The sequence below is a fragment of the Podarcis pityusensis genome (assembly GCF_964106645.2).
Source record: "Podarcis pityusensis genome assembly, chromosome: 7".
Lineage (NCBI taxonomy): Eukaryota > Metazoa > Chordata > Lepidosauria > Squamata > Lacertidae > Podarcis > Podarcis pityusensis.
In genome coordinates this window covers 18,894,744-18,906,254 of record NC_138031.1, presented here as the reverse complement: position 1 = coordinate 18,906,254, position 11,511 = coordinate 18,894,744, and the positions used below count along the sequence as shown (strand labels likewise).

The 11,511-nt window shown below is 37.5% G+C and overlaps 1 protein-coding gene across 5 annotated transcripts in view; it reads right to left on the bottom strand.

Moving 5' to 3' along the window:
- The window catches only part of CSMD3 (CUB and Sushi multiple domains 3), a 578,955-nt gene that overhangs the window by 182,974 nt on the left and 384,470 nt on the right, over positions 1 to 11,511 (bottom strand). For all 5 annotated transcript variants that reach the window (XR_013988260.1, XM_081012460.1, XM_081012461.1 and 2 more), the window contains 4 exons: positions 9,614 to 9,730; positions 6,079 to 6,294; positions 5,224 to 5,412; positions 2,017 to 2,186 (listed from right to left, as the gene is read on the bottom strand). Coding sequence is in view for 4 of the 5 variants with exons in the window: in XM_081012460.1 (XP_080868586.1) it covers positions 2,017 to 2,186; positions 5,224 to 5,412; positions 6,079 to 6,294; positions 9,614 to 9,730 (692 nt within the window). In the remaining variant the exon portion in view is untranslated. The remainder of the gene's footprint in view (positions 1 to 2,016; positions 2,187 to 5,223; positions 5,413 to 6,078; positions 6,295 to 9,613; positions 9,731 to 11,511) is intronic.

Below are 11,511 nucleotides of genomic sequence, written 5' to 3'. Positions count from 1 at the left end.
TTCCATTTTTAGTTTATGGAGAATTAAAACTTCAGCTGGATTATCTATAGTATCTATAGATGCTATATTTAATGCTTAGAATATTTAAGGAATACTTATATTTGCACTTGACTAAAATCTACATTTCATTTCTGACACAAAGTAAAAGACAAAGGATTAAAAGTTTATCTTGTACTTAAAACAATACAAAACAAATATTTGGTATCAGCTTATATCAACATAAAAGTATTTTTCTCCTTATGGTGTGAACTGAAAAAATTAAGAATTAATATGGTATGCTTCATATTTATGTTATTTTATATCAAATGATTTCTTAAATATTGGAATAAGAAAAGAAAAGAAAACCCCACACATCTTAGGCTGCACTCCTATACTCATTTACCTGGAAGTAAGACCCACTGAACTCAATGGGAATTACTTCTGAGCAGATATGCATAGGACTGAATTATTAGCCTTGTTTTCACCTTTCCATTTAACATATGAGCACATGAAGCTGCCTAACACCAAATGAGACCATTAGTCTTCTAGCCTGCAGATGACACCAAATTATTCAGGTTGGTGAAAAACCAACTAGACCATGAAGAGATTCAAAAGAATTTCTCCATACTGGCTGAATGGGCAATACAATGGAAAATGAGATTCAGTGTTAGTAAGTGATGCACAAGGTGGAGATCTAAACCATACACAAACAGAAGGAATATCAATTGGCTGAAACAAATAATGCCACCAAACTTGCAACGGTTACCTAGCATGTAACAGAAACTAATTTGTCTTTATGTGCTCAGCTGAATGACAAAATAAGTGCAACTGCCTCCCTTCTCATTCTTGGCATGCATCTCAGCTGCAATCACCCTCCATCAATCCCATTTCCTTCCCACTCACTTATCTAATGGTGCCTGTGGAGTCATTTCCCCAGGTTACCTATGAAAATCACCTTGTTCACCAAGAAGACTGGTTTCCTTTCAGCAGGTGGAAAACCCTGGAGCTGTTGCTCTTGTTCCCTGCTCATGGGTTTTCTGTAAGTATCTATTTGGCCATATTTGGACCAGAATGATGGACCAGATGGTCTTTCAGCCTGACCCAACAGGGCTCTTACAGTAATTACTTAAATAACAGTGAACCTGTGACCCTCCTAATGTTATGGAACTCTGACTCCTGTCAGCCCCAGCCAGCCTCTGTTCAGTTATGCAGAGAGTTGTACTCTGATAAAAATGGAAGGGCAATGAGCCCTACCACAAAGCCTTTCACTGTGTGCAATTGAGACTGCATTATGAGTTTCAGTAGGATATGGAAGGAGACATTCTTGAGTGAAACACATATGTGACACTGTGCTAAGACACATGAAAATGATGTGGCCTAATAGCATTATAGCTTACCAATGAGAAGAAGAAAATAACAACTAAAAGTTAACAACAAACAAACAACAAAAACTAAATTGGATTATCGACTTAATTCATGAATTTATCAGCAAATTGAAATGCTGATAAAGGCTATCTGTTAAATGGAAGAAGAAGATAAATTGTTTCTGAAATATTGTTACAATGGATGTAATGAAACATGTAGATGTTACATAGGTATTAATTTAACACATCAGTTGACTATAATCCCACTAGAATGTATTACTACTACTACTATTATTATTATTTATTATTTATTATTTATTATTTACTACTACAATTATTTATTTTAAATTTACATTCATCAAATTGCAAATAAATTTATTTGCAAATAAACATGCAAAAATACAAATACAGATTACTATTACTTGCCTACAAATATAAAATTGTTTTCAAGATCCATACTGGCGATTTAATAAATCAATAAACCAATAAACTAATTCCTGTAAACATAAGGTTATAGAAAAGTATGTAATGGTCCATATAATGATAATGGTGGTGATGTAAAGTTAGGTATCCACTCTAGTTAAATGTTTGGTTGCCTTTAATACAGTGGGATAACCAGATGAATTATATATGTTTTGAGATAACAAATACATCAGCCCAAATCACAACGTACCTTAAGAACATCTGCTTGTGCTAAGTGGAATGTTCTGGCAGATATGTTGATTCCTTTTCCTGCTTGCACTTGAATGCTGTAAATACATTCGTGGTTGTTTTCATAGTTGAGTGGGTAATTGGGGGACAGCAAAATTCCTTCATTATTTGTGGCAGAGGCTCCACATTCAGCTGTAAGTAAAACAGAATTCGAGGTATAGCTCAACAGAGAACATCAAACGTTTCACTTATGTGGGAAGTGTAAAAACTATCAAATAGCATATCATATACATTTGCCGCTATCTAAAGTTCTGTGACAAAAATAAATGTTTGATTCTGATCTACAAGACACATTTTCCCTGTCTCTATATGTTTATGTACTAATTGTCATATTTGTACATTATTAGTCACACTAAATATTTAAACTTTCTGTTCTGAAATCTTTATCTCTGATTTTCTTGCTCCACTTGTATCACCTCTATTCATTTTTCCAGACATTTCTGAAAACAGGGCAATAAACCTGAAACAATGCCTTGGGAAATACTTATACAATCTTTGGAAGAATAAACAATAAAATGAAGCACAGTAGTGGGTGGAATAAATAAAGATGGAAAACCAAGAGTTATTCAAAAGTGATCAATGTAATTAAAGGGAGCAAAAAGAATTCTACCAAATAAAATAACAGAGGGAAACAAGTTCCATACAGAAACTACATTAAGATTGAAGGAAAGTTGTGAATACTTTATTAAAAACAAAGAAATCACACTGCAAGTGTAGTGTAACTAAGTGATATTCATGGTCTAACTCACAATTAAAGAGAAAGAGAAAGAGAAAGAGAAAGAGAGAGGAAGGAAGGAAGGAAGGAAGGAAGGAAGGAAAATGGCAGGTTTTATCACCTTCAATAATCTTATTATGATGAGAGGCAATAAAAGGTTGGAATGAAAAAAGTCATTTCATCTATATTCATCAGTAAGCCCAGGGTGATAATAGTACATTATGTTCTGGCAAAAACACCTAATCTACTCATGGAACCCTATTCTAATCATATTTACATGGAAGTTACATTGATTAAATAATGTTTTGACGATCCTGGAACAAGCAACTGCCCCTTGCACATGAAAACACACCACCAATATTTAAACCTTGTTCCTCCTCTCATTTTTTCATCATGTAGATATATGCAGACAGTAGAGCTAGGTCATAAATCAGCACAATCTCTGATTAACTGGAGTGTGAAACATTGTACCCCTTCTTCCTTACACTCTGTGGGCTGGTGCACAAAAGGAACTAGCCAGAACTGTAGAGTTGGAAGGGAGCATGAGGATCATCTAGTCCAACCTCCTGCAATGCTGGAATCTTTTTGCCCAATGTGGGGCTCAAACCCATGACCCCATGATCACGTTTCATGCTCTACTGACAGCGCTATCCCAGATCTTCGTATTTGGTAAGAGCTACAAAGAAGCACCATTTGCAACACCTTCGTATATGGCTGCAACAATGTGCAATATCGCAGAGTGGTCTATATTTTATTTTATTTGAATAATCCCAAGATATCTAAATTGCAATGACAACTGCAACGGCAAACTGCATTTCCATTTGTGCCATGCCTGGTTTCTGTGGTAGCTTCCACATTATCTCAAGACTCAATGTGCTTGTATGTGAGTGTAAAACTTGCAATAGATTCCTTGAAACAAAGGTCCCAGTACTGAAACTAAGCCCTACATTTTAAATGCCTTTGATTAGTTCTCATAATGGAAGAAGGGTGAAAATCCAAAGCACCCTCTCCACTTACAGTCTCCACTGCAGTCCTTAAAGTGCTGGGCACTCATAGCTTGAAGGTCAATGGCTCCAAAAGAGCAGAAGCTGTTTGAGGAATACTTGACATCTGCCTGGGCTTCTCCGTTGGCATAGCCCTTGGGTTTATTGACTGCAGAAGAACTGCCCTTCCACTCTTTTCAAAAAAACTTAGTGAGTGAGATGGGTGTTATTAGGTAAGATGGAAAGGAAGAGGAACATCTGTCCACCAATCACAGTGGTGGAAAGTTGGACAGGCGAGGTGACAGGGTATGTCTCCAAAAGTATCTCTTTCTTATGCAATTTCTGCATAATAAATTGTTGTTCAAAAACCCCAAACATTTCTACTGTAAGAGAGATTCTGCAGTGCAAGGAGATATGGCAGTATTTTGAACATGCACTATTTTCTCATGGGGAAAAACTCAAATGAACATGTTATTTGGTTGACACATCAACTTGAAATTTCAAAAAAACTATTGAGAATCCTGGCCCTGTTCCAATATCACACATAGAAGAAGCTAAGTGATGCAGGAAGGCTGCAGGAACATATGGGCATCTTAATACTAGATAAAACTGCAGTACAAGGGTGACATTTCTCACGCCTAGGGAATTTTTTAGTAGAGCACAATCTCTTTTATCAAGTACACTTCTCTATTCAGCAGCTTTAAATACATTTTAAATTAAGGAAGGATAAAATGTATCTGTGGGCTTTAATTAGGAAAATGTATGGCAAAATTAATATTTTACAATGTATAATGTTTTAATTTGCTTCTAAATTCTAAGCCACTCAAAGAAAAAATCTTTATACAACACAACAATCCATTTCCTAAGAACCTCATTCATTATTCCAAACAAAGGGATGCTATTTTGAGAAATTAAGACAATTCCCCCACTTCTTTTGAGAGTTGTAATGGTATAACCCCAATAAAGGAAAGAATAGGTATGTCATACTTTCAGTGCCAGAACAAATGGAAAAAATGTGGATAACTTAGATTTGGGATTCATGTTTGCTAAAATTTAAAAACAAAGGGTAGGATTCAGTATTGCACATTGGCAAATGTTGCATCTGCTGAAGCATTAAACTTTGCCAGATGAAATAATCCCCACACACTGTTGTGGAGCTTCTACCCCAGGCAAATCTCAAGGGTTGTGAAAGGTCTTTGTGATGGAGCTCTCCCAAAAAGCATTATTTGTAATGTGGGAAAATGATCAAAAGCATATATCTCCCTACCCTGAACACTGACTGCAGGTTCAACATTCCCCTGTGAATAGAACCAGGAAACCTGACAAATTAAGGTGAAAAGACATGGGAGATGCAAAGGCTATATTGTTTCAGAACTAACTGGAGTGGTATCATGCTTATCCATGCGGTATAGTTGCAACTCCATGGACAATGACTACACATACAAGCAAATGAAAGCAGCTGACCACGTACCCACACACCTGGGCAGAGGTGCACTCCACACTCTTCGGCCTCCACCGAGGCAGATAATCTCTGAAGCCCCCTCCAAGCGGTATCCAGAAGAACAGGAGAATGTTAGAGTGTCTCCAACTCCAAAGTTAAATCCTATTCTGCTTCCAAACTGAGGAGTCCCAGGATCCTCACAAGGTTCAAGATTATATTCTACAGAGGCAAAAAAAATATCAAATTATTGCTTCAAAAAAATTTAAAGGCTTCTTCATCACCCACCCTGTGCATTATAACAAGCAGACATTTGTACCTGAGCCTCAGGTACAATTTAGCCTTCAGATACATTTTCAGAATAAATGATCATATAAGTAAATAGGCAATTCAGCTACAATTTAAAAAACCATGCCCATAAACACTCATAGCGTCTGAGAGATGCGTGCTTACCATTCCTATAAGAGCTATAAATGTCTCTGAGTCTGACACATAAAATGAACCAAAATAACTGTGCAGCATAAAAGCACGGCCAATTTCCTCATGTGCTCATTTGGAATCCCACTTCTTGAAATTAGACTTCAAATCACTCTGAAACAGTGTGATTTTCCCAATGAATAATGTGCTTTACAGTTTATTATCATTTTCTTCGGCGTCCACTACTGAAAATGCCACAGCAGATGAACTGAGATTGTTATTACAGAAGCGACAACGAAAACAATTGTAAGGTCTATTTTTAAGAAGTGTAAGAAAAGTTACTCGTCATAACAAATATATTTGGACTGTTGCTTTCTCCCAACACCACCACCTCTGCCTCTTCGAGATCAAGCCCAGTAAAATAGCAAGTGTTCCTCCACTTTATACAAATAGCTCATTTTGCTGCCTTACCAGAGAAAGTAATATTAAATCCTTCATATGATATTGAAAAGTCAGAAATAAAGCGCAACTGAGCCCTGAAATTTCCATAGAGACCAGCATTGATTGCTGACGGAAGTTCTGAGCCAGTCAGGCGTGCCAGAGGCTGAGTGAAGCTGCGATTCTCCGTGATTAGTAAGTAGTCGTGATGATCTTCCAAATGAAAGGTGTGAAAGGTGAACTGCACTCCTATTAGAAAAATAAAATTAGACTCACATATCACATAGTTAACATGAAAGCAATTATATCACTGATTAAACTCATACATTTCATTACAAACAGACTCAGAAAATTAAACACAACTTACATTACCTTGTTCTCATTCTCCCCAGCTTTTTTTGTGTGAGGTAGGGGGAAAGGAAGATTTATTTTATATATATATATATATATATATATATATATATATATATATAATTTCTATGTGTTAATCTGTATTTTGTGACAGGGTAGGAGGACGAAGATTGCTTACACTGAAGCCATTGCTCATCATTTACAGAAGCGATGAATGAGTTTTGCTTGCCTTTTTAAAGGCAATCAAATGTAACTTCCCAAACTAAAATTGCTTTTTGTAACAGTGTCATTTGAATTTGGTGAAACATGCAAGTTGAGGACAAGTTTGTTCTGAGACGTACTAAAGAGGGCATAGACAAACTCGGCCCTCCAGATGTTTTGGGACTACAACTCCCATCATCCCTAGGTAACAGGACAAGTGGTCAGGGATGATGGGAGTTGTAGTCACAAAACATCTGGAGGGCCAAGTTTGCCTATGCCTGTAAAGGTTTTATTATTAAACTGCAGTGCAGTTATCATCTGTATTAAGCAAAGAAAGAAAAACAATATTGTCAGGAATGATATTGAAATATGAACCTAGGCAAAAGGACAAAATTAGCTACAACCTCAACGCTTTATCCATTACACCACATTACAATTATGAGCACATTCCATCAAGACACTATTGAAATACTTGGGAATTTTTTAATCAAGAAAAAGGTGTCTCAATTGTTCTAGAGACACCTTTTTCTTGATTAAAAAATTCCCAAGTACAGTATTTCAATAGCGTCTTGATCGAATGTGCTCACAATTGTAATGTGGTGTAATGGATAAAGCATTGAGGTTGTAGCTAATTTTGTTCTGTTGCTTAGGTTCATATTTCAACAGTGTGTGGATGGACTGTGTTCACAACTGAAATCTAGTGCAATGGATAAAGTGTTGGGGTTGCCTCCTTTGCTATTCCAAAGGCTCTCCCAGCTCTCTGGGACAGTTTTTTTTTTCCTTTTTTGGGTGGGGTGGGCTGAAAAGGAAAGGAGGAATCAATAAAACACTAATTTACTTCTTCCATCCATGGGAGTCCTCCACCGAATTGAACAATAGAAGAGACACAGTTGGATATACCACTTGGATGAAAGCCAGAGTGATCCATATTCAAATCATTACACTGATCTTAGTTTAACCCAATCAGTGTTTCTCAGTCTTATCCTATCCTGAGGCTATTTTGAGGATACAATGGAGAAGTAACCACATATGGCACCCTGAATGCAGCAAGTCCAACACTAGGAGACTGGGGTAGCCAGTCTTTTAAAGCAATTCTGCACACTGTGGCCAAAAAAATTCCACAATTTAGTTTTGCGCCATCTGAAAAAAGTACTTCCTTTACTCATTAATCTTCAAACATCCAGCTTTTCCTCATCTCTTCTGTCAATTCTTACCAAATTCTTCTGACTGTATTATATTGTCAAGTGTGAATTACATAGTTACTGAGTTGTATCTCTTTATAATGTATTTATCACTGTCACCATTATACTGTGGGGGGTATTGTTTTTGTTTGTTACTATGTTCTGTATCTTTATGTTTTTATATTGTAAACTGCCCTGTGATTCTTGGATGAAGGGAGTTATAGAAATTTATGAAATAATTATTATTATCAGTGTTTTTTTCAGGGGGGGGGATGCAGGGATATGCATACCCCTAAACATTTTGTGAACCTAAGTTTGGCCTCATTGAGGGGCAGTATTTCAATATGAGTAGGAAAATGAGAGTACCCCTAAACATTTTTTCTTAGAAAAAAAGCACTGATGATGGTGATGATTTATGTTTGATGACATTATGTTATTATTAATTGGTTTACTGGTGGTTTTGTTTGAATTTGTTGGCATGTCTTATAATTGTATCCGAAATACTGTGATATTTATTTAATGCTTATCGTGAGCTGCCGTGGGCATGGTGCACCAAAGGGAAAGGACACGTAACTAAAAACTAAACTAAAGGTAGACTATTACATTTCTACATTGCCTATTCAGTGAGATAATATTAAAAAGTGCCCCTCTGTCATTAGGGCCTTCTGGGTTCTATCCTTTTCATACCTAAGTATTTTCCTCACTCTGGCAGCAAATTATATCAGCTTGCTATGCTTAGCAATTTACATTTATTGTGATTTACCTCCACTAGTATATCACTACAATGACTGGAATAGATCTGCAGTGGTCAGAGACACTGAAATGAATGGCTTATCTCTGTGGGGAAGGACTTTTTAAATCATTCTGTCAGCTGCCATGCAGAAAGTGATCTTCAACTTCCAGCTGTTCAGAAAAGTGTGTAAGGTCCCTACATTATCAGCGTTATTTATCTCAGGAATGCAGTGATGGATGAAGCTCACTACAAGACCACAAGGCAAGTATGAACAGTGCATTTTGGTAACCTCTGATTGGATTCCCAATGTATATAAACAAAAAGTGATTCTAGTTAACAATCCCAAATCCTTGATCTCAAATGTCCTTTTTGTGTCAGAGCAATTCCAGAACAAAGGTTGAAGTGGCAGTCCACCTGCATGCTAGTTATTTGCCAGCCCATCATCAAAAATCTTCAAAAATAGCCTCCCCACATTCACAGTGTGAAAATGGGGCAGCAAAAGCGAGGAGGCTCTTTTGACTCAGCAATACAGTATGTTGAGGGTAAACTGGGAATTACAGATACATAAAATTATTACACGAAGCTATAGAATCTAAGGAGGCTAATTTATAAGGTCTCTTTATCCAGCCCATGGGACTTTCTGCAGGTCATGCCCCTCACCTGTCCTGCTCTTTGCCCAGTGTGCTTTTGAGTAGCTGGAATGTATTCTCAACTTGTTTTCCTTGATGGTGGATATACAGGGCGGGTCTTTTAAAAGAGGCCCCATGGAACATGTGTACTCTGTATCCACAGGGCCTCTTTTAAAGGACTCACCCTGTAGAAGTTGTGTAGAAACACTCTGGTTTTTATGCAGCTTACATTTAGCCTATAGTGCAAACATACAAGTTGTATCTATTGCTCCTCTTCATTTTGGCTCCGGATCTACCTGCTATGAGGCCCTCCGGCTGAAAGTGGTTTCCAGCCCCGTATTAAGTCAACTTTTGCATTTGATGTTGTTTGTGGCCACCACCCAGCTGAAGAACTTCATGAGAAAATAGAAACTCAAAACTAGAAGGAAAATTATGTAAAATGTGTTGTGGTTATGAAAAACGTAATTCTATACCTTTTCCATGAGTAACGTCCACAGTCCATGTGCAATTCAGTGAATTGGGATACAATTCAGGATAGCCTGGAGATAAAATAGTCCCACTTGGTCCTCTAACATCTCCGCCGCACAAAGCTGAAAAGGGAGCAGGTGGGGAGAGAAATGTAGTAGGCACATTAACGCAGGCAGTCATATTAAAACAAAGCATGTGAAATAGCAAGTTGAAATTCTATTATCTCTGTTTAAACAATAGCCTATATGTGGGAGTGCCAACAGTTCCCTTGGGTGACAAATCTCTAATTGTAGCCAATATTTACACAAAGTGCTCTGAAAGGAAACATGATTAATTAATTGTTGAGAAGCTTTGGTAATAAGTATTAAGAAAATGAATTGCTAATTATACTGGTTGATTTGAGAAAATTCCTAGTTGGGGCGGGGGGATGTTTCCATAATAAGAATGGAAATTATTTATATTTCAGAATCACACTGAATACTAAACACCAATATAAGTCTATCTAGGAAAGGGGTATGCAATTGAGGAAGATATATTAAAGAGGGCTGTGCACATGTGGTTCTTTTGTCCCATATCACTAATCAGTTTTAAAGTCTCTGAAACAAGTAAACAATATATCTTTATTGTTTACTTGGAAGTAAACAATATATCTTTATTCAGTCTAATAGCAGTGCAGGCTTCTGCAGCAAGCGCAAAGCCATGAACTCAAGATCCCAAGGTACATTAGCTAGGGAATCAGAGAACTGTAGAACTGGAAAGTACCCTAGTCCAAAGACCTCAAAGGAAGGAGAGTCCACCACCTTCTGAAGCAGTCCGTTCTACGGTCAAACAACTCTTACCATTAGAAAGTTCTTCCTGATGTTTAGTTGGAATCTATTTCTTGTAACTTGAAGCAATTGGTTCAAGTATTACCCTCCAGAGGAGGAGGAAACAAGTTTGCTCCATCCTCCATGTGACAGCCCTTGAGATATTTGAAGATGGCTATCATATCTCCCCTCAGTCTCCTCTTCTCCAGGATAAACATACCCAACTCCCTCAACCGTTCTGCATAAGGTCCTTAATCATCTGAGTTGCTTTCCTCTGGTACACCTTTTAGCTGCAGTTTGTATCATATTTTAATATTTGTGGGCTGGATTATGAACACTGGCTAGGAATAGAGGTTGGATCTGCATAGGTAAAGGTAAAGGTAAAGGGACCTCTGACCATTAGGTCTAGTTGTGGCCGACTCTGGGGTTGCGGCACTCATCTCGCTTTATTGGCCGAGGGAGCCGGCGTACAGCTTCTGGGTCATGTGGCCAGCATGACTAAGCCACTTCTGGCAAACCAGAGCAGCACACGGAAACACCGTTTACCTTCCTGCCGGAGCGGTACCTATTTATCTACTTGTACTTTAAGGTGCTTTCGAACTGCTAGGTTGGCAGGATGGATCTGCACAGGTTTTTTATTTTATTTCGTAAGACTATTTTAGAGGGTTTTAAGCTTAAAGGCAGCTGATAAGTATTTAAAAAAACAAAAACAAATAAATAGTCATCCCCACACAAGCATAAGTTTTATGTTACTCATTTCCTAAACTCTCTTATTCTTTCCATGTCAACTTTTCCCCGCACATCTACATCCCTCATCTCACATCACATCTCTCATCCCATTCTCATGGATTAAAGAATTTCTAATATATCACTTCTAACACAAAGCCTATGCAAATGCCCACGCTCCTGCCTTAGAGAAAGGACTTTTTGAAAGAATATCTTCTATGACAGCATTTACTGAAAATATATTTCCCTTTTGCCTTAATTGGAATTTGCTTCTCTTGTCCAATTTTTGATATAGATCCCTAGTTGGCTCCTAAATCCTAGCTCCATTTATTATTTTCAAATAAAGCACAGTAGCTGTATTGGTCTATTAT